General features: G+C 37.0%; 1 protein-coding gene across 3 annotated transcripts; it reads left to right on the top strand.

The window, feature by feature from the left end:
- Positions 1-343: 343 nt before the first annotated feature.
- On the top strand, positions 344-19113 carry LOC129442771 (tripartite motif-containing protein 16). 3 transcript variants are annotated; one of them, XM_073854753.1, is made up of 6 exons: positions 344-1174; positions 3944-4039; positions 4177-4410; positions 5889-6039; positions 6132-6188; positions 18152-19068. In XM_073854753.1, the coding sequence occupies exons 1-6, from the start codon at positions 584-586 to the stop codon at positions 18670-18672; spliced, it is 1650 nt and encodes a 549-aa protein (XP_073710854.1). In that variant the 5' UTR covers positions 344-583; the 3' UTR covers positions 18673-19068. The 3 variants fall into 3 exon arrangements, with proteins under 3 accessions (XP_073710854.1, XP_055059019.2, XP_073710843.1); XM_055203044.2 differs by lacking the exon at positions 18152-19068 and adding an exon at positions 7781-8816 and having other exon boundaries at positions 345-1174; XM_073854742.1 differs by lacking the exons at positions 344-1174; positions 3944-4039; positions 4177-4410; positions 5889-6039; positions 6132-6188 and adding exons at positions 14459-15214; positions 15406-15501; positions 15637-15870; positions 17615-17765; positions 17857-17913 and having other exon boundaries at positions 18152-19113.
- Positions 19114-23178: the final 4065 nt, after the last annotated feature.

The raw sequence follows: 23178 nt of genomic DNA, 5'->3' as shown, positions 1-23178 counted from the left end.
TTTTGAAAATGAAACAAGTTTGTGTACATTCGGGGATCAAGTATGGGCAACTGAACATTTAATGTTGGTATATAAAGAAGAACAAGAACATTTTCTACAGAAATGACCTGCCTTACTTTAAAAAATCTAATTTGTTCACCAGAACATAGAAGAATAAACGATGTATCATTTAACTAACTTAAAACATCTAGTTTAACTGGAAGAATTTAAATTATATTTGATAAATAATATTCAAATTAGATGTTTTGCCTCTGTTAACGCTTCACACTATCTTTCCATTAGGTGGCGGTAATGAACCTTATAGCTGGTTAGTCAATCGCCAGTGCGCACTAAAAGAAGAAGAAGAAGAAGGAGAAGAAGAAGTAGTAGTTATAAGGCGGAACTTTCTTAACTAGAGCGGCGGTATCGAGCGTCATAAGTTAACTTTTCTTAACACTTGGTAATATCTACTTGGTTTCAGCACGATTCTCGACTAATAAAGCTGGTGCAGATCGATCAATACCGACCTCACAGCAAGCGTTGTTTGACGTGAAGTGCTGTTCTTCGTTGATTTCCATCTCTGTGTAACGTCACATGCAGTAAAATGGCACACGCAAGTTTCTTTCAAGACAAATTTAGTTGTCCCGTGTGTCTGGATTTACTGAAAGACGCAGTGACTATTCCCTGTGGTCATAGTTATTGTATGGGGTGCATTACAGACTGCTGGAATAAGGAGGATGAGGCGGGAGTCTACAGCTGCCCTCAGTGCAGGCACACATTTAATCCAAGACCTACTTTATATAAGAATGTGATGTTTGCTGAAGTTGTGGAGGAGCTCAAGAACACAAAACGTAAAATAATTGCTGGTCCTTCTGATAGCTGTTCTGCTGGCCCTGAAGATGTGAAACAGTGTGACATATGTACTGAGAGAAAAGACAAAGCTGAAAAGTTCTGTCTATTCTGTCGTGAACACTACTGTCAAACTCACTTTAAACTGCACAATGAGTTTCACTCAAGTAAACGTCACAAGGTAACTGACGCGAGTGGACGACTGAGGATGATCTGCCCTCAACATGACCGAGTATTAGAGGTTTTCTGCCGTACTGACCAGCAGTGTATTTGTTTGCTCTGTGTTGTGGACGACCATAAAAACCACGATAGTGTATCGGCTACAGCGGAGAGGACTGAGAAACAGGTATTGCAATTTCTTTACAAAACTATAAATGTTTATGCATGATCTAACTTTACTTTGCAGCACAAAGTTTTTTTTTTTTTTAAGGAAGTCCCGTCACTGCGCCGCCATGTTTGCAACTCCTCGGGTACTGCGCATGCCACATCCATGAGAACGTCATTATTTAAAGCTCACATAACACACGCTGTTTTTGCTTTTCTCGTGTTAATCTTGAGTACATACCTACCTATAGAGTAGTATTACATCATTCATACATCCAAAAATCTTTAGTTTTATCAAATTTATAAATGAGAGATTAGCTATACCGATTGTTTTTTCGAATAAATCCGAGCTCCTGGAGGTGTACTGTGCACGAGCAAGCAACACACACAAAACATTATCCCACTCTGGATTACTACATGTTCGTTTTGTTTACATTATATGCGCTTGCGCACCAATTGCCAACACACACAGACATTTGATGCAGTTTTGCTTACCGCTTGCGATGGTTTGGACCGCCCCGTTTCAACGAAATTCAGCTTTAAACAAACAAACACGCTCAACTCCGCTGCTACCCCGGATAAACAAACTATATCCATTGTTTCCATAACGTGGCTTCGTTAGGGAGCAGAACAAGCTTTTTTTAGCAGAACAAGCTTAACAACAACAACACACTTCTTCAATGACGTTGATTTTGTGTCAGCTCTTTGTTGATGTGTTTTGTTGATGTGTGTGCACGTTATTTCGGTTGTGTCCATATAAGAACTTCCACTGTACGTCCTGTACTGAAACTGCCCATAAAAGAAACTAGGGCTGTGCGAAAAATCGGCTGCGATTCTCATGCATGTTTCATCAGTAAAGCCGGTTCTGTGATTAGAAGTATATCGCCATCAGCTGCTTTCAGATGGAGCGGCATTTACTACACAGAGCCATAGTTTTCATTTAAATGATGCCCAATTGGCACTAAGGGGCCTAAAGTGTGCCAAGAAAACATCCCCCACACAATTACACCACCACCAGCCTGCATAGTGGTTAAAAGGCATGATGGATCCATGTTCTCATTCTGTTTACCCCAAGTTCTGACTTTACCATCTGAATGTCTCAACAGAAGTTGAGACTCATCAGACCAGGGGCCGGATTCACGAAAACATTCTTAAGACAAAAAATAAGAAAGTTCTTAAGATAAATTATAAGAAGTGCGTAAAAATGTTCCTAAGTGCAATTCTCAAACATTTCTTAAGAAGTACTCAATTTATTTCTTAAGAATATCTTAAATTTGTGTCTTAAGAATAAAATGACAAGCTTTTAAATGAATGAAGATACCCTGCTAATGCTAATGAGGTAACAATACACTTTAATCTTTTGACTACCTTGCGATCATTAACGCAATACAAACGAGTGATGCATTAAGACTATTACAGGATGTTATTCGCTGTTGTAACAGAGGCCAGCTAGTTTTAAGGCAGTGCGGTGCGTAAATACAATTCCATAATGTCCCAATTCGGTCCATCATGCGGGTCGAGCGCTCTGGGTGTGCATGCTTCACTCTCCGTGGCCACGGCTTCGTCTCCCGCGACGAATTTCACAATGAATGTAGGCTATTACAGAGGAAGTTAAATGTTTGCTAATATTATCACTAATACCTATTTGTGTTTCATGACATATTACTGAGTAAGCCATTAAACTTCATTATATGAGAATTCCTCTTTAAACTAATCTTTGTGAAGTAAACTGATTAAATTGCCATTTCAGACTACAAAATACAACATGTCACATTTAAAACAATCACATTAACTTATAAAACATCTTACATTTTGAGATTTAAGACTACTGTAAGGTTATCCTAACTTTAAGATGTTATTTAAGACTTATATTTTTCGAGATTTGGAATTCTTCTAAAGTTTTTTTTTAAGAACGTACTTAAGGAAAAAAATAAGAACTTTCTTAAGAAGCTTTTTTGAGAATACAAAATATTCTTTACTTTTTTCTTAAGCTTGAATTTAAGATAAAAATGGCAGTTAAGATGATTTTTCTTCTTAAGAATGTTTTGTGAAGGCAACATTTTTCCAGTCTTCAACTGTCCAATTTTGGTGAGCTCGTGCAAATTCTATTTGTAGTGGAGATGAGTGGTACCCGGTGGGGTCTTCTGGTGTTGTAGCCCATCCACCTCAAGGATGTTCGTGTTGTGGCTTCACAAATGCTTTGCTGCATACCTCGGTTGTAACGAGTGGTTATTTCAGTCAAAATTGCTCTTCTATCAGCTTGAATCAGTCGGCCCATTCTCCTCTGACCTCTAGCATCAACAAGGCATTTTCGCCCACAGGACTGCCATATACTGGATGTTTTTCCCTTTATACACCATTCTTTGTAAACCCTAGAAATGGTTGTGCGTGAAAATCCCAGTAACTGAGTAGATTGTGAAATACTCAGACCGGCCCGTCTGGCACCAACAACCATGCCACGCTCAAAATTGCTTAAATCACCTTTCTTTCCCATTCTGACATTCAGTTTGAAGTTCAGCAGATTGTTTTGACCAGGACCACACCCCTAAATGCATTGAAGCAACTGCCATGTGATTGGTTGATTAGATAATTGCAATAATGAGAAATTGAACAGGTGTTCCTAATAATAATTATGTAATGTAAATGTAAAAATGTGTATATATATTTAAGTATTTCTTAAATGCATATACTTGCATCTGTGTGTATTTATTAATGCATAATTATTATACACAGTACACGCACATATATGATGTAAACAAAAACTTTTAAATCCATGCTTACGTATTTACAGACACTTTTGGGAGACACACAGAGAAAAGTTCAACAGAGCATCCAGGAGAGAGAGGAGGAGATTCAGGATCTGAGAGAGGCTGTGAGGTCTCATAAGGTGAGTTTTAAACGGAGAGATATCTGCTGATGGCAGTTTCAAATTCAGTTCGGTTTCTACTTCAGTGATGTAGATCTTAAAGTCTCGATGTGGATCACAGTCTGTATGATGTACCAGTAAAATGTGTGTCTTAACAGAGATCTGCACAGACAGTAGTGGAGGAAAGTGAGGGGATCTTCACTGAGCTGATCCACTCCATTGAGAGACTTCGCTCGGAGGCAACACAGCTGATCAGAGATCAGGAAGAGACTGCCGTGAGCCGAGCTGAAGGACTCTTAAAGCAACTGGAGCAGGAGATGTCTGATCTGAGAAAGAAGGACGCTGAGCTGAAGCAGCTATCATACATAGATGACCACATTCAATTCTTGCAGGTAACCAAAGTCTGGAATCCCACTTCTGTTCTTAACAGTTATTGCATATTATGTGCTAGTTAGTTGGTTAAAAAAGCTCCAGAAAAACACAAAGAAAATGATGCAAAAGTGACACAAAATGATTGCATATAACACAGATACTCTTATGCTGCGTTTACACCAACCGCGGTAGAAGACGCGTTGACGTCTGCTGGAGGTCTCGCGATGTGGATGTGGCGTTTTAGCACGCGTCTAGTTCGCGCGAATTGAGCGCCTGGCGCGGTACGCATGAATGGTGCTTTTTGTGCATTTTGTGTTTGACGCGAATTGCCGGCTGACGCCCGAGTTACACAATTTGAACTTTGCCGGAATTTCACGCCACGTTAACCAATCACGTTAACCAATCAGCAGCCCGCCCGGAGTCACTCATTCAACCTGAAGGAACGCTTGAAATTGTCTGAAGCAGTCACCCGGGGCTATACAACACAAGTTCTTATTTCTATAGAGACAGGAATAAAAAGGACCTCGCTTGGAAGAGTGTCAGTGAGGACATTGGGAAATGTGGTAAATTGTAATACACATTTCACTTTTGAGTCACGTGACGTTTATCGACCCGCGCTGTTTATTTTCCCCCTATAATAAGGTTACCACATACAAACCGTTAACTCTCTCGATAAATGCACAATCAACATCAGTCATCTTGCAAACGGACAACCGCATAGCACTTGCCCCTCCCACAAGAAGCAGATTTTGCCTCTAACACGCGTCAAATGCTTGCTTGCATTCAAACTGTTCAAGTGGCAAACTAGGCATGGTAGACGCGATTTTGACGCCTCAAATGCGGTTGGTGTAAACGCACCATTAAAATGCTACTGTAGATCAATTAAAGGTCCCGTTCTTTCTGTGTTTTTGAAGCTTTGATTGTGTTTACAGTGTGCAATATAACATGTGTCCATGTTTCACATAAAAAAAGCTATATTTTTCACACAATTTTATTTATCTGTATAGCGCTGTTTTCACTGTCCTAAAAACAGGCTGATGTCTTCCTTGTTCTATAAAGTCCCTCATTCAGAAATACTTAATGAGTTCTGATTGTGTCGTTTGTTTAATGTGTTGTGATTTGATAGCAGCTTAGCTTGCCGTTAGCTTAGCTTGCCGTTAGCTTAGCTGGCGTATGATGCATTTCTGTAGGCGGAGTTTAGTCAAAAAACTATTCTAGTGACGTCATTAAAGCAGGAAGCAGAGGGCTGCAGTCGAAACTGGCCGTTCGCTGTAGGCTTTGAAAGGCGAATTCTGTTCAAGAAAATATATCGCCTGGCAGTGAACCTTGAGCTTTATCATTTTATGGGTATTATTTATGCTATTATAGCAACATTACACACTAACTAGGGTTTAATAAATGGGATCAGAAAGAACGTGACCTTTAAGTCTGATTGTAGTTCAGTCCAGTTAAGTTCAGTTTGGAGATAATAAAGATATTTGTGTCTTTGCTTTTGCAGAGTTTTCAGTCTCTCTCTGCAGCTCCTGAATCGAAAGTCTCATGCAACATTTCTCTCCTCTCATTTGATGATGTGAGAAAATCTGTCTCTCAACTGAAAGACAAAGTGGAGAATTTCTGTAGAGACGAGATAGAAAAAATGTCTGATAGAGGTAAAGTAGCAGAGACTTAGTTACTATAAGAAATAAATATTTGTCAGAATTATATTGTTACTTATATTTGTTATATCTCTTTATGCCCTTAGTTACACATAAAACAAATTTTTCTGATGAACCCAAGACCAGAAAGGAGTTTTTGAAATGTAAGACATTTTACATTTTTTTTTACTGTATATCCACAAATACATAAGAATACAAATGTCTATTTTGATAGTTAAAATTGGATCAGTCAATTCCACTGAATTTCATTTATTTAAAAACTAGGGATGGGCACGGATATTCGAATATTCGATCGGCAATAATAATTCGAATTTAAAAAATGCTATTCGAATGTTTGTTTGTTTTTATTGTGCCACCTTATTTAATGCTTTTTCACTTCATCTATACTCTTTTACAGACTTAAATGTAAGATATACATGAACATTAATTCGTATATATTTCTGATTGTTTGGCAATGCAGATTGCAGACGAATTTAAGTTTTTTTCTTTTATCTCCGGGTTTGGCCGCGCCACGCCATATTTGGCAACTGGCTCAGTGAGGGCTCACGTGTTATTAAACGTGCTTCTCCGCCGCCCGCATCAACACATCATGAGCTTTCTGTTATAAAGTCTACTTTATTTTGTTAATAACGAGACATACACGGAGAACGAAATGAAACGGAGAACATGTATTATATGCGGTGCTCTTTCACAAATGAACCGGATAACTGCACATGGCTGTTTAAAAGCAAAGCTCCGTCTTTGTGAAATCTTGTTAAATTAAGCTAACGTTAGTAACTTTGCACAGTCAACAATAATCTATCGAGCCAGCTTACGTTATTTGTAAAATAATGTTAAATACAGATATTCAATCTTGTTCAATCCGTCTGTTGTTATTATCCGATAACCATCATCACGTGCAACACGAGGAAGAGTTTTCTCCGCAGCACCGGCATTATTGTATCTAGTCAGAAGAACGGGCTTTCACCGAGGCAGGTAGGGTAAAGATGGTTTCTTTATTCACAAATACATGTCAAACTAAACTGAGAAGATATTTATATGTTGACTGAGCAGTCGGTTATGTAGATGCGTTTTTTCGTTTGCTCCGGGCTCTTATTTGGAGTCTGTTTAAGGGTTTAAATGATGATAGCCTTTGTCAAGTCTTCAAACTTTAAACTTCGCAAGTCCTCAAACTTCGCTTAGATTTGGGGTTAATATATAATATTTGGTATAATATAATGTATGTAAGATCCAACAGTAATGAATTCATACTAACGACGACTTGAAACTAAGGGTTTGACTGACTCAGACTTCGCTCCGCATGGGGTTTTAACGCCTTTTTTTCTGTAGGATATTTTTTAAGAAGAATTTAAAATATATATATACAATTTACAATGTTTTCAACTTAAAAATACATGCATACATATACATACAGAATATAAGTTTAGCTTGTTGTGGATATTTCCTAATTATAAGCCTTCTGTGAAATTATGACAAAATGAAAAATACAAAAGACGCATGTCTTAATTAACATAATTTAAATAAACGAATATTCGAATATTCGTTCTTTATGAGCTTAAATATTCGAATAGTAAATTACTGGAAAATGCCCATCCCTATTAAAAACTATAAATAAGTTAATATCTTAAACAAACCTAACTACTTAACCTATCAACAAAATATTCATATATGAAAATGTATAGTTTTTTATAAAGTTTTTTTTAACTGCTGCAATTGTTTGTTTTATCTCTACTAGATTCCAGTCAGTTCACACTGGATTCAAACACGGTGTATAAACACCTCCGTCTGTCTGATTGGAACAAAACAGCAACTTGTACCGATGCGGACCAACCGTATCCCGACCATCCAGACAGATTTGATCCCTTGCAGCAGGTGTTGTGTAAAGAGAGTGTGATTGGTCGCTGTTACTGGGAGGTTGAGTTGAGTGGAAGTGCCGGTGTGTCAATTTCAGTGTCATATAAGAGCATCAGCAGGAAGGGAAATGGTGTTGAGTGTGTATTTGGAGGAAATGGTCAATCCTGGAGTTTGTTTTGCTTACCAACCAGTTACTTTTTTGTGCACAATGGTAAGCGGACCAAACTCCCTGTGTCCATCAGTTGCTCTAGAATAGGAGTGTTTCTGGATCACAGGGCAGGCACTCTGGCCTACTACAAAGTCTCCGACACGATGACCCTCATCCACAAAGTCCAAACTACTTTTAGTCAGCCTCTCTATCCTGGGTTTTTTGTTAAAAATGGATCTAAAATAAAATTGTAGAATTGCACAAAACGGATGTGCAAAGATTGAAGTTATTTTAAAGGTTAGGAGAATTACATTCCACACTATTGTATATAGTGCTGTTACAGAGCCAAGAGTAAAAATTACTTTTATTTCAAAAATAATATAATCACTTCAAGTTCAGAAGATGTTTATTTGGCATTGCTTTATTGAGCATTTAACAAATACTGTGATATTGGCTAAATTGCAAACAAATAGTTTAAAAAATATATTTGTTATTTTTACATGGTGAAATTCTTTTAAAGTCATGGTCTCGATAAGTCCACTTTTCAACTGCTTCTGTTGAATCTTAAAATCGTTCATGTTATAGAACTGATTATTGTTTTTTTTTCACACAGTGGACAAAATGAAAATGCAATGTTGTCAGGATGGTTGTATGTTGAACACAGAAATGTATCTGCCATTATCATATCACAGAGTTAATACAGTTCTTTTGTAAAGACAAAAATTAAAAATCTAGTTTGTTGCTCTATCTATCTGTCTGTTTATCTGTATGATGCCTTTAAGTCCCCACTTATTTCTTACACTTAGGACACTTCTAGTGTTACCACCTTTTTCTTAATAATTATAGGAACTATTTGAAAATGAACATAACAAAATACTGTTTTTGCATACTTGCTATAGATATACATTGCTAAATTGCAATAAACCACAAAAAGTATATTTTATTATATATTACAACAATGTTACATAAAAGGCTACATATTTCCTTGAGATTATGGTATAAGTGCTCCATTTTAATAAGGGGGGGGTTAAACCTTTTGTTGTTCAGAAAATGCATTATTTGTCATGATGCACCATAGTATTTACATTGTTTTCTTAAGCACTGATACGCCCCAGTGTGTCTTTGTGAATGATACCCTGGAGCGGGGCTGTTCAGGTCTTACCCTTGAGGGCCGGAGCACTGAATGGTTTGGCTCCAACCCAGATCAAACACACCTGAGCAAGCTAATCAATGTCTTCATGATCACTAGACAATCAAAGGTGGTTAAGTTTGATTAGGGTTGGGGCTAAACTATGGAGTGCTTCGGCCCTCCAGGATAAGATTTGAATAGCCCTGCCCTAGAGAGCAGTGTTTCCCAATCCAAGTCCTCAAGTACCCCTTTCCAGAATGTTTCAAATGTCTCCTTATTTAAAACAATTTATTTAACTCATTCACTTGTTAAGCCTGGTATACACTGCACTGTTTTTGGCTGTCCCAGACATACAGTGAGGAAAATAAGTATTTGAACACCCTGCTATTTTACAAGTTCTCCCACTTAGAAATCATGGAGGGGTCTGAAATTGTCATCATAGGTGCATGTCCACTGTGAGAGATATAATCTAAAAAAAATCCAGAAATCACAATGTATTAATTTTTAACTATTTATTCAAATAAGAAAACACACACAAGCTCAAGATCCTGCTATGTCACGTCAAATTGTGATGGTGTAGGGCACACTGTTAGAAACAAATGTCAAAAGATGGTCTCAAGCTCAGGGTTTCCTGCAGCACTTTGCAGTTCAGGCGGCCCGCCTAAGCTACCGCCTTAACTAGGTTGTTCCCAAAAAAAAATTGCTGCACAAAAGGCCAGCAAGTGCATCTCGGAGAATAGCGTGGACCCGCCTCACACCACAAGCGGGCACGCACGCCACACGCCAAAATGAGAGGAAGACATGGTGGTCGGTCCACTGTTGGAGCAATCATTAGAAAATGGAAGAAGCTAAACATGACTGTAAATCCCCTCAGACTGGGGCTCCATGCAAGATCTCACCTCGTGGGGTCTCAATGATCCTAATAAAGGTGAGAAATCAGCCCAGATCTACACGGGAGAAGATCTGTGTGGAGGAGTGGGCCAAAATCCCTCCTGCAGTGTGTGCAAACCTGGTGAAAAACTAAAGAAAACGTTTGACCTCTGTAATTGCAAACAAAGGCTACTGTACCAAATATTAACATTGACTTTCTCAGGTGTTCAAATACTTATCTGCAGCTGTATCATACAAATAAATAGTTAAAAAATCAAACATTGTGATTTCTGGATTTTTTTTATGTCTCTCACAGTAGACATGCAGCTACGATGACAATTTCAGACCACTCCATGATTTCTAAGTGGAAAACTTGCAAAATAGCAGGGTGTGCAAATACTTATTTTCCACATTGCCATTGTGAAACAATAGTAATGATTTCTGTGATCGTGGCTCTTTAATTAGTGGTCCTTTGTCACAGTTTTCCCGGCACAGTGTGTTTGCTGCTTTGTCCTGCGTACCGGTATTGGGACATGCTGTTGACGTTGCGCTTACATGTGTTGCACCTTAAAATTTAATAGGTGTCCTCATCGTACAATCAACATCAGGGTTCCCCAAATCTTACCCTGGAGGGCCGGAGCACTACAGAGTTTAGGTCCAACACTAATCAAACTTACCCACCTGTGATTGTCTAGTGATCATGAAGACCTTGATTAGCTTGCTCAGGTGTGTTTGATCAGGGTTGGAGCTAAACTCTGCAGTGCTCCGGCCCTCCACCTCCAGGGTAAGATTTGGGGAACCTTGGTCTACATTGTGTTAGAAGTCAAGGCCGATGTAAAAACATTGTTCGTTTCTCAGTTCGTTTCCCAAGGTCATATTTGTAGGCTGCACACATCAAATAAGCTGGTAGCTGGTTTTAGCTGGTTTAAGGTGGTTTACGCTGGTCCTCCAGCCTGACAAAGCTGGTCATGCTGGTGGGTAGGGATGCACCGATCCGATATTCTGGATCGGTATCGGGGCCGATCCGGCATTTTTTGCTGGATCGGATATCGGACTAACAGGACCGATCCAATTCCGATCCTGCGCATTACCCATGGTTGTCACTGACAAGCGATTAAAACGTCAAAGTATTATAAAAGCACCATAAACGTTTTTATGCACTATAATCAAAGTCATCTTACACTCAATAGCTTCATGTGAAGGAACAAACGCACATTTAAAAATATTCATGTTCACAGAAACACTGTAACTTACTTGCAAACTGAGTTAATCCACTGATGAGAAGCGGACGGATAAAAACGCGTCATTCAACACAGGCACACACACAATAACACACACAATAACTGTAACGTTAGGCTTTATTAAAGATCTGATTTCATAAAGTCTCAGTAAGCTGTTGGATGGATGCAATTCACTATGTGCTGAGGATTCACAGGTGAAGCGGACGGATAAAACGCGTCATTCAACACACGAACCCTCAATAACTGTAGGCCGTTTTAAAGATCTGATTTTATAAAGTCTCAGTAAGTTGTTGGATGGATGCAATTCAGTATGTGCTGAGCACACGATGCATCAAATCTTTTTGTGTTTTAATAGTTATGAACTTAGCTTTCCATTGCGGAGCGAGGATTCCCATGCGAGTGTGAGGACGCTTCTAGAGCATCAATGCTGCACAGTATTGCGCAGAATGCGCACTCAATATGATTTAGGCGCATCAATTCTGCACCCGAAATGTGCATAAAAGGTCCGGTTAAGTGCATAATTCCCAAAATAACCATCTGCACATTAAAGCTTTTTTACTGTGACTTTTTGCGCAATTAAGGAAAATATATTTAGCATACTTATTTGATCAAACGTGCCTATTTTATTTTCTCCTAAACACTGCCATGGTTAATAATTACTAATGTTCTTGTAACTTGTAAATCATTTTAAATTATTTAAAAGTATAATTATATATAATATAATTATATTATGCTAGATTTAGACATTTATATAGTGTGTGTGTGTGTGTGTGTCTGTGTGTGTCTGTGTCTGTGTGTGTCTGTGTCTGTGTGTGTCTGTGTCTGTGTGTGTCTGTGTCTGTGTGTGTCTGTGTCTGTGTGTGTGTCTGTGTGTAATTTAAATTGTTCAAGAAAAATACAGTAGTATCGGATCGGCAGGTATCGGAATCGGCCGATACTCAGAATTCGGGTATCGGAATCGGATCGGAGATGGAAAAAGTGGTATCGGTGCATCCCTACTGGTGGGCCAGCTGGTATTCCAGCATGACCAGCTAGACCAGCTTAAAATGTGACCAAAACATAGCTAGACCAGCTTGCTACACCAGCAAAACCAGCTTCCTACACCAGCAAAACCAGCTTATGCTGGTCTTAGCTGGATTTTTCAGTAGGGTTGAACTATGTGATGTTTTCCATCCAATGTCCTGTTGAAATTGGTATTGAAATATAAAACTCTGGATGTCTAGTTTATAAATATTGTACAGTATGTTTACTTGATAGGCAAAGAAACAGTGTGATACATTTTGTTTTGGCCTGTAACAACACAACACAACTGTTTGTAAAATGGGTTTCGATTCATGCTAATATTAAAAGGATGAAAATATTTTTTTAAAAAGCTTGTACATTTAAACAAATAAATATGACCAGTTTCATTGGTGAATTTGGTATAAGCAAACTTAGCAAAATTTATACATTCAATTATAATGATGCTGGGGCTTTGCTAGGTTTAACAATAGGGGCTGAAAACGACACTACACAGAGAAAGATTTTTATTATTGTGGTTTTATTGCAAATAAAACCTAAGATACTATGGTATTAATTTTTGTATTCCTGCATTTAGTGGAAATACTGTAAATGCGAACATAGGAAACAAATGTGTTAAAAAGCATTCAACATTTTGTTTAGGCCTTATAGTCGGGCTGATACACCTGCAAGTAGTGTTTGTAGTGTACTCTCTTTAAGTGAGAGATTTTTATTAGCTGTGAATGTGCACAAAACACAGATAAGCCACACCTCACAGACACACCTGTTTTGCACACGTCTCTCCAACAAATAACCATGAGACTGGAATGATGGTGTGCATATATCAGTCATCAGCAGGAAGGGAAATGGTTATGAGAGTGTGTTTGGATGCAATACTAAGTCCTGGAGTTTACTCTGCTCTCCCTCCAGATACTCATTTGAGCACAATAATATCTGGACTGATCTCTCTGTGTCCTCCAGTTGCTCTAGAATAGGAGTGTATGTGGATCACAGTGCAGGAACTCTATCCTTCTACAGCGTCGCTGACACAATGATCCTCATCCACAAAGTCCAAACTAAGTTCACTCAACCTCTCTATCCTGGGTTTTATGTTAATAAAGGATCCACAGTGAAAATCTCTTTGAGATTGCTTTACTTAGTAAATATTAAAGATATCAATGTATCATTTTCACAGAATGTTCTTTACGGATGATAAGACAACCGAAAAATTGGATTTTTACAGACAGGTTCACATTTATCAGAATTCACTCGACTTGAGAACTAATGGCCAAAATTGTAGCTCTCCAGTGGGTTTAGAAGGGAAAACAAACAAATGTTATAATCTGCTCTGACTGACTTTGAGCATTATCTTACATGGGGATAATCCTGATGGTTTTACCATATAATATATACATGCACTGTAAAAATTTGGATCAACATAAAAATACTTCAATTGGTAACAATAATAAAATTATTATTTCAACTTAAATTTTTTATTTAAAGTGTTTTTTACTTTATAATATAAGGTAAAACTACTTTTTTGGTGTTACCAATTGAAGTCTTTTTAAGTTGATCTAACTTTTACTTTTTACAGTGTGGTAAACTGGCTATAAGAAAAACTTGATGGATTTGGAAAGCAAGCAGTTGATCGATCACGTGTTATACAAATACAAATAAGGATGAGTAAGGATGATATAAAAGGAATAATAAAAACCTCAGTAAGTTAGAAATGATCTCCAAAACCAAGTTTAACAAAAATTGTAACAATAAGAAAAGAAGAATCCATGTTCACTTAGGAATTGACACTCTGGTTTAAATAATGTTGAAAATCAAACAGGTTTGTGTACATTCGGGGATCAAGTATGGGCAATTGAACATTTAATGTTGCATTGCAAGGTATATAAAGAAGAACATAAACATTTTCTACAGAAATTACCTGCCTTACTTTAAAAAAAATCTAATTTGTTCACCAGGACATAGAAGAATAAACAATGTATCATTTAACTAACTTAAAACATCTAGTTTAACTGGAAGAATTCAAATTATATTTGATAAATAATATTCAAATTAGATGTTTTGCCTCTGTTAACGCTTCACGCTCTCTTTCCTTAAGGTGGCGGTAATGCGCCTTATAGCTGGTTAGTCAATCGCCAGTGCACACTAAAAGAAGAAGAAGAATTTAAGGCGGAACTTCCTAAACTAGAGCGGCGGTTTGGAGATTCTCGACTAATGAAGCTGGTGCAGATCGATCAATACCGACCTCACAGCAAGCGTTAATTGACATGAAGTGCTGTTCTTCGTGGATTTCCATCTCTGTGTAACAGTAAAATGGCACACGCAAGTTTCTTTCAAGACAAATTTAGTTGTCCCGTGTGTCTGGAATTACTAAAAGACGCAGTGACTATTCCCTGTGGTCATAGTTATTGTATGGGGTGTATTACAGACTGCTGGAATAAGGAGGATGGGGTGGGATTCTACAGCTGCCCTCAGTGCAGGCACACATTTAATCCAAGACCTACTTTATATAAGAATGTGATGTTTGCTGAAGTGGTGGACGAGCTCAAAAACACAAAACGTAAAATACGTAAAATAATTGCTGGTCCTTCTGATAGCTGTTCTGCTGGCCCTGAAGATGTAAAACAGTGTGACATATGTACTGGGAGAAAAGACAAAGCTGTAAAGTTTTGTCTAATCTGTCGTGAATATTACTGTCAAACTCACTTAAAACTGCACAATGAGTTTCACTCAAGTAAACGTCACAAGGTAACTGATGCCAGTGGACGACTGAGGATGTTCTGCCCTCAACACGACCGAGTATTAGAGGTTTACTGCCGTACTGACCAGCAGTGTATTTGTTTGCTCTGTGTTGTGGACGACCATAAAAACCACGATAGTGTATCAGCTGCAGCAGAGAGGACTGAGAAACAGGTATTGCAATTTCTTTACTAAGCCACACATATATATATGCACATATGCATGTAAATATTTCTCTCTCACACACGCGCGCACACACACACACACACACACACTTTTATAAATGCATAATTATTATACACTGTAGTACATGCACATATATGATGTAAACAAAAACTTTTAAATCCATGCTTATGTATTTACAGACACTTTTGGGAACAACACAGAGAAAAGTTCAGCAGAGCATCCAGGAGAGAGAGGAGGAGATTCAGGATCTGAGAGAGGCTGTGAGGTCTCATAAGGTGAGTTTTAAACAGATAAATATCTGCTGACGGCAGTTTCAAATTCAGTTCGGTTTCTACTTCAGTGATTTAGATCTTAAAGTCTCACCGTTGATCAAAGTCTGTGTGATGTACTAGTCATGTGTGTCTTAACAGAGATCTGCACAGACAGTAGTGGAGGAAAGTGAGGGGATCTTCACTGAGCTGATCCACTCCATTGATAGACTTCGCTCGCAGGTGACACAGCTGATCAGAGATCAGGAAGAGACTGCAGTGAGCCGAGCTGAAGGACTCTTAAAGCAACTGGAGCAGGAGATGTCTGATCTGAGAAAGAAGGACGCTGAGCTGAAGCAGCTGTCATACATAGATGACCACATTCAATTCTTGCAGGTAACCAAAGTCTGGAATCCCACTTTAATTCTAAACAGTTATTGCATATTATGTGCTAGTTAGTTGGTTAAAAAAGCTCCAGAAAAGCACAAAGAAAATGATGCAAAAGTGACACAAAATGATTGCATATAACACAGATACTCTTAAAGTGCTACTTTAGATCAATTAATGGTCCCGTTCTTTCTGTGTTTTTGAAGCTTTGATTGTGTTTACAGTGTGCAATATAACATGTGTCCATGTTTCACGCGATAAAAACACAATATTTTTTCACACAATTTTATTTATCTGTATAGCGCTGTTTTCACTGTCCTAAAAACGGGCTGATGTCTTCCTTGTTCTATGAAGTCCCTCATTCAGAAATACATAAGGAGTTCTGATTGTGTCGTTTGTTTAGTGCTTTGTGATTCGATAGCAGCTAAGCTTGCCGTTAGCTTAGCTTGCTGTTAGCTTAGCTGTAGGCGGAGTTTAGTCAAAAACTGTTCTACTGATGTCATTAATGCAGGAAGTAGCGATAACTCTTTATATTTGGGGGCCGATAACCGATATATATAGGCCGATATATATTCGTATTATTTTCACAATGAAAAACTCCCAGACCGCGGACATCTTGTCTTTGCGCTAGACTAGCATACTCTTCTTAAGCCCGCAACACGCGGTGTCATCTTCGTGCTAGGTCACAGAAAGCACCAATCAAAACTTCACATGGCCAGCAATGATCAAGTGAAGTGGTTCAACAAACAAAAATAATCCATCATTTATCGTCTTTCATTTATCGGCCTAATTTTGCTATCAGACCGATAACTGATAATATTAAAAATAAGCAGTTATCGGCCGATAACGATATGTCGGCCGATATATCGTGCATCCCTAATTTTGATTGTTGGGTAAAGATAAGGGTTAGGCATGTTGTCATGAATGTTCAAACACTTGTAAATAGTAATTATTTGAGGTATATTACGTTATTTAAAATTATTTATTCTACCCCAAGGGGTGCTATGCAGTGTTGGGGGTAACGCATTACAAGTAACTTGAGTTACGTAATAATATTACTTTTCTGGAGTAACGAGTAAAGTAACGCATTACTTTTTAAATGTACACATTAATATTTGAGTTACTTTTTCAAAAAAGTAACTCCATTTACTTTTTTAGTTTAATTAATTTGATTAAAAAATATGTACTGAATTAAACTAAACGTATGCACTCTCTGCGCCTGTGTGGAAACAGTTTGAGTCAGAAACTGAGATGGCAGGCCAGAGCTAAACATTTTTGTGATGAAATATGCAATTTCTGAATGCAGAACTTTTCAGTCATAAAAACACCTGCAAGGCCTGAAAGAGATCAAGCTTTAGCCACGAAAAAGTAACGCAAAAGTAACTAAAAGTAACGTAAGCATTACTTTCCATGAAAAGTAACTAAGTAATGCAATTAGTTACTTTTTTTGGGAGTAACTTAATATTGTAATGCATTACTTTTAAAAGTAACTTTCCCCAACACTGGTGCTATGTAGGTATTAAATTTCATTTGAAGTGGTATTAGAAAGGTCTTAAAAAGCCTTGAATTTAGGTTTGACAATCCTGGGGGTACCCTGATTATAGCAACATTTCACACTAACTAATTGGGATCAGAAAGAACGTGACCATTAGGTCTAATTATAGTTCAGTCCAGTTAAGAAAGTTTGGAGATAATAAAGATATTTGTGTGTTTGCTTTTGGAAACACACAAATTTGTGTGTTTGCTTTTGCAGAGTTTTCAGTCTCTCTCTGCTGCTCCTGAATCGAAAGTCTCACGCAACTTTTCTCTCCTCTCATTTGATGATGTGAGAAAATCTGTCTCTCAACTGAAAGACAAAGTGGAGAATTTCTGTAGAGACGAGATAGAAAAAATGGCTGATAGAGGTAAAGTAGCATAGACTTAGTTTCTATAAGAAATAAATATTTGTCATAATTATGTAGTACTTATATTTATGTTATCTCTTTATGCCCATAGTTACATATATCACAAATTTTTCTGATGAACCCAAGACCAGGAAGGAGTTTTTGGAATGTAAGTCATTTAAAAAAAATTTTTTTTACTGTATATCCACAAATACATGAGAATACAAATGTCTTGTTTTGATAGTTAAAAATGGATGTCATTTCCACTGAATTTCATAAAAAAATTATAAATAAGTATATATTAAACAAACCTAACCTATCAATAAAATATTCATATATAAAAAATGTATAGTTTTTAATTGAAGTTTTTTTTAAACCGCTGCAATTGTTTGTTTTATCTCTACTAGATTCTAGTCAGTTCACACTGGATTCAAACACGGTGTATAAACACCTCCGTCTGTCTGATTGGAACAAAACGGCTACTTACACCGATACGGACCAACCGTATCCTGATCATCCAGACAGATTTAACTACTGGTGGCAGGTGTTGTGTAAAGAGAGTGTGACTGGACGCTGTTACTGGGAGGTTGAGTGGAGTGGGAATGATGGTGTTCATGTATCAGTCTCATATAAGAGCATCAGCAGAAAGGGAAATGGTTATGAGTGTGTATTTGGAGGAAATAGTCAGTCCTGGAGTTTGTTCTGCTTACCAACCAGCTACTTTTTTGTGCACAATGGTAAGCGGACCAAACTCCCTGTGTCCATCAGTTGCTCTAGAATAGGAGTGTTTCTGGATCACAGGGCAGGCACTCTGACCTTTTACGGAGTCTCCGACACGATGACCCTCATCCACAAAGTCCAGACTACTTTTACGCAGCCTCTCTATCCTGGGTTTCTTGTTAAAAATGGATCTACAATAAAATTGTAGAATTGCACAAAAAAAAGATGTGCAAAGATTGAAGTTATTTTGAAGGTTAGGAAAATTACATTCCAAACTATTGTGTATATAGTGCTGTTACAGAGCCAAGAGTAAAAATTACTTTTATTTCAAAAATAATTTAATCACTTCAAGTTCAGAAGATGTTTATTTGGCACTGCTTTATTGAGCATTTAACAAATACTGTGATATTGGCTAAATTACAAATTAATAGTTCAAACAAATAATATATTGGTTATGTAAGTGGTTAAGTCCACTTTTCAACTGCTTCTACTGAATCTTAAAATCATTCATGTTATAGAACTGATTATTGTTTTTTTTTCACACAGTGGACAAAATTTAAATGCAATGTTGTCATGATGGTTGTATGCGAACACAAATTTATCTGCCATGATCATATCACAGGGTTGTTGTTTTTTTAAGATAAAAATTAAAAATCTATTTTGTTGCTCGATCTATCTGTCTGTTTATCTGTATGATGCATTTAAGTCCCCCATAATTTCTGACACTTAAGACACTTCTTGATAATTATTTGATAATTATTTGAGAACTATTTTAACCCTTTAACTGGCGCAGCCCTTTTTGAGTGGGGGGTTGGTGAAAAGGTGATATACACCTTTAAATTAGTATAACTCTGGCCTTTTTTTTGGTCTAGAAGCCTAATTTTGGTTTTAATTTTGGTAATTTTTGGTTTTAAAGAAGACACTTCAACGTTTTTTAGGGAAGTGTCTGGAGGTGAAAATATTAATTTTTTTAAAGCAGTTTACATTTATTTGTAATAAATAAAAATGCAATAAAGTATAATTTTTAATACATAAAATTGTCAAAAAACTGAGGCTTGTGTAAGGTTTGCTGCATACTTGTGTCACAAATTAATAAATTACAGTTACTGCATTATTATTACTGCTAAAAGGTTTTGAAATATGAAAACTACATTCTTAGACCTTTCCAACAATATATAGTTTGTCGTGATAGATTAACATTTACATAGAAAATATTGAAATAAATGTAGGTGTCCCGCTCACGGGACAGCGCTAATTAACGGGTTAAAAGGCTGTTTTTGCATACTTGCTATAGATAAACATTGCTAAATTGCAATAAATAAACTACAAAAAGTACATTTTTTTATATCTTACAACAATGTTACAGAAAATGCTACATATTTTTTTGAGATTATGCTATAAGTGGTCGTATTTAATAAGAGGGGGTTAAACCTTTTGTTGTTCAGAAAATGCATAATTTGTCATGATGCACCATATTTACATTGGGGTTTTTTTAAGCACTGATAGGTCCCAGTGTGTCTTTGTGAATGATACCCTAGAGAGCAGTGTTTCCCAATCCAAGTTCTCAAGTACCCCTTTCCAGAATGTTTCAAACGTCTCCTTATTTAAAACAACTGATTTAACTCATTCATTTGTTAAGCACGGGATACACTGCACGATTTTTTGATGTCCCAGACATAACATTGCCATTGTGAAACAATCATTGTGATTTCTGTGACCACGGCTAGTCTTATGTCATACAGTGAGAGTGGTTCAAATACGGCCGTTTTCCCAGTCTTGCGACCAAACATAGCCTATGATTTATCATGATCAACGCACAGTGTGTTTGCTGCTATTACCTGCAGACTGGTATTTGTTTAGGCTACTACTAGGACATGCTGTTGATGTCTGGGAGGTGGTACTCGAGGACCAGGTTTGGGAAACACTGCCCTGGAGCTTACAGGGGAAAAAAATTTCAAAGGACCTCCCTAAAATTCTTACAATTCCAATTCTTACAGGTTTAAATTGATGCCCACTAATATTATTAGTGTAATAATACTGTATGTAATAGCGCTGCTTGTGTTGTTAGTAAACATAGTGCACAATGTTTTGTATACCGTTAGCCTCATAGCAAGTCATTTTTTTTTTTTGCCAAATTGTGATATCTGTCAACTTTTACTGTCCTTCCACTGCATCATCATTAACTATAACCAAACCCTAAAATCAGAGGGACATGATAAATGAAAAACAATGGTCTAGAAACAGCTAATCCTGGTTGTAAGCTTAAACTTAAAACAAACTGTAAACTTATTTCTGAAATCTGATTGGTTGATTAAAATGTTGTCCCAGGATCAACATGATGTTGCCCTGAGGACATCAACCACTTGGCAAAATCAGGAGAGCCGCATCATCCTGCTTTTCTGCCTATATCCTTAGCCAAGCACAACACTTATTAGAATCCAAAAACACTATCTGCCTTACCATAACAATGTGTTAAAATTTCTAATTTTAAATTGTGTTTTTTCGTGTTTTCCAAAAACATTAAAATATGACTTAGGCAGTTATGTTATGAGGATAATGATATGTAAGGGCTTTCCTTGGATATTTCAGAGCAATTGATGAAAAGGGCAGTTCGCGCTGTCTTCTGTTTATGTCCATAGTTATCTCTATCACAATTATTTCTGGTGAACCCAAGACCAGGCTGGAGTTTTTGCAATGTAAGACACTTAGAAAACATTTATAATGATATGAATAATATAAAAAGGGAACAAATTCAGATGCTGATGTTTACAAAAAATATTCACATTTACTATCAGAGATGTTTACATAACATACTTTGGAATTGCGGCTTTTGTGGAAACTCTAAGCTTTTTATACCAAATGGGTCAGCTTAGTTCAAGATGTGACACGGATAAAACACCAGGCAGACGTTTAGTGCAGCAAAACATTGTCTTTATTTTATACAGATTTGATCACTGGCAGCAGGTGTTGTGTAAAGAGAGAGTGACTGGTCGCTGTTACTGGGAAGTTGAGTGGAGTGGGGATGATGGTTTGCATATATCAGTCTCATATAAGAGCATCAGCAGGAAGGGAAAGGGTTATGAGAGTGTGTTTGGATGCAATAATCAGTCCTGGAGTTTACTCTGCTCAACCTCCAGATACTCATTTGAGCACAATAATATCTGGACTGATATCTCTGTGTCCTCCAGTTGCTCTAAAATAGGAGTGTATGTGGATCACAGTGCCGGATCTCTGTCCTTCTACAGCGTCAGATTATGTTGTGCACTTTAGATTTTGTTTTTTTTTGCACGTATTTATTTCTGAATGTTAAATAGTGTGAAAGGGTGTTATTCTTTAGTTCAATTTAAATAAAAAATTTTGCACGGGCCTGTTGAATGCTTTATTCTGATTGGTGGAGAAATGTTTCACGGGTGTCAATTATTTTTCTGCAAAACGCTGCTAAACTTTTTGTTTTTTCATTATAAGCATAATTATACTAAGGTCTTCACAGTCTTTGTGAAGTGATCACAGAAATAGTTCAGATTGATGGCCCATGATCTCTATTTGGAGCTGTCACTCACCCAGCAAACTGCTCCAAACCATAAGCTTTATCATCAGAATTTACATATATAAATACCTACAGTGTCAGTACATATTGCACATATTGTTTTGCTAATGGAATCAAAACAGAAAGTATGAACATCATAATAGAAGTGTCAAGAGTTTTAGATGGACAGCAAATAAAGGTGCACAAACAGTGGGAATTACAGAAATATGAACTCCACTGCTGTATTGCTGAATATAGCACTGATATAGAGTCGATCTCAATCTTAAAGACTATTTTAAAAAAGGCATATATGTAGCAAATATACAGTAGAATTACAGATGGTTAAAGGATCCTATTTGTGGTTAAACAGCCTTAAGCAGAAAGAAAAGAATGATATTTGTGACCCTGCCTGTTGAATCCAGGCTAAAGTCTCATAATCTAATTTTAAGTTTGATTTCACTTTAATTTAAAATTTTGACATGGCCTTACTTTTTACATTTTTACAGAATGTTCTTTACATTTTGTAGGATGATAAGACAACCAAAAATGGGATTTTCACAGACAGGTTCACATTTATCAGAGTTCATTACAGATTAATAGCCAACATTTTTGCTCTCCAGTGGGTTTAGGAGGGAACACAAATAAATGTTATCATATGCTCTGATTGACTTTGAGCATTATTAAGTATTTTACATGGAGATAAAACTGATAGTTTACCATGAAATAGATGCACTGTAAAAAGTAAAAGTTTAACAAAAATTGTAACAATAGAAAAGAAGATTCCATGTTCACTTAGGGATCGGACACTCTGGTTTAAATCATTGTGAAAATGAAACAAGTTTGTGTACATTCTGGGATCATTTACAGGCAATTGAACATTCAATGTTGCATTACAAGGTATATAAAAAGCCTACCTTACTTTTAAAAAAATCTTTTCACCTGGAATTTGTTCACCTGGACAGAAGAATAAATAATGTATAATTTTTTACTAACTTAAAACATCTGGTTTAACTGTAAGAATTTAAATTATATTTGAAATAATAATATTCAAAATATATCTTTTGCCTCTGTTAAAGCTTCACACTCTCTTTCCATAAGGTGGCGGTAATGCACCTTGTAGCTGGTAAGCCAACCGCCATTGAACATTAAAAGAAGAAGAAAACTAATTTAAGGCGGAACCTATGGGCG

This window comes from Misgurnus anguillicaudatus, chromosome 2, assembly GCF_027580225.2.
Source record: "Misgurnus anguillicaudatus chromosome 2, ASM2758022v2, whole genome shotgun sequence".
NCBI classification, from domain to species: domain Eukaryota; kingdom Metazoa; phylum Chordata; class Actinopteri; order Cypriniformes; family Cobitidae; genus Misgurnus; species Misgurnus anguillicaudatus.
The sequence above is the reverse complement of the archived record's forward strand: the minus strand, read 5'-3'. Positions and strand labels throughout refer to the sequence as shown.

Coding starts and splice junctions, on each gene's coding strand:
- LOC129442771 (XM_073854742.1), top strand. CDS start 14,615: ATGGCACACGCAAGTTTCTTTCAAGACAAATTTAGTTGTCCCGTGTGT. Junction 15,871..17,614: donor ACCACATTCAATTCTTGCAG/GTAACCAAAGTC, acceptor TTGCTTTTGCAG/AGTTTTCAGTCTCTCTCTGC. Junction 17,914..18,151: donor CAGGAAGGAGTTTTTGGAAT/GTAAGTCATTTA, acceptor TATCTCTACTAG/ATTCTAGTCAGTTCACACTG.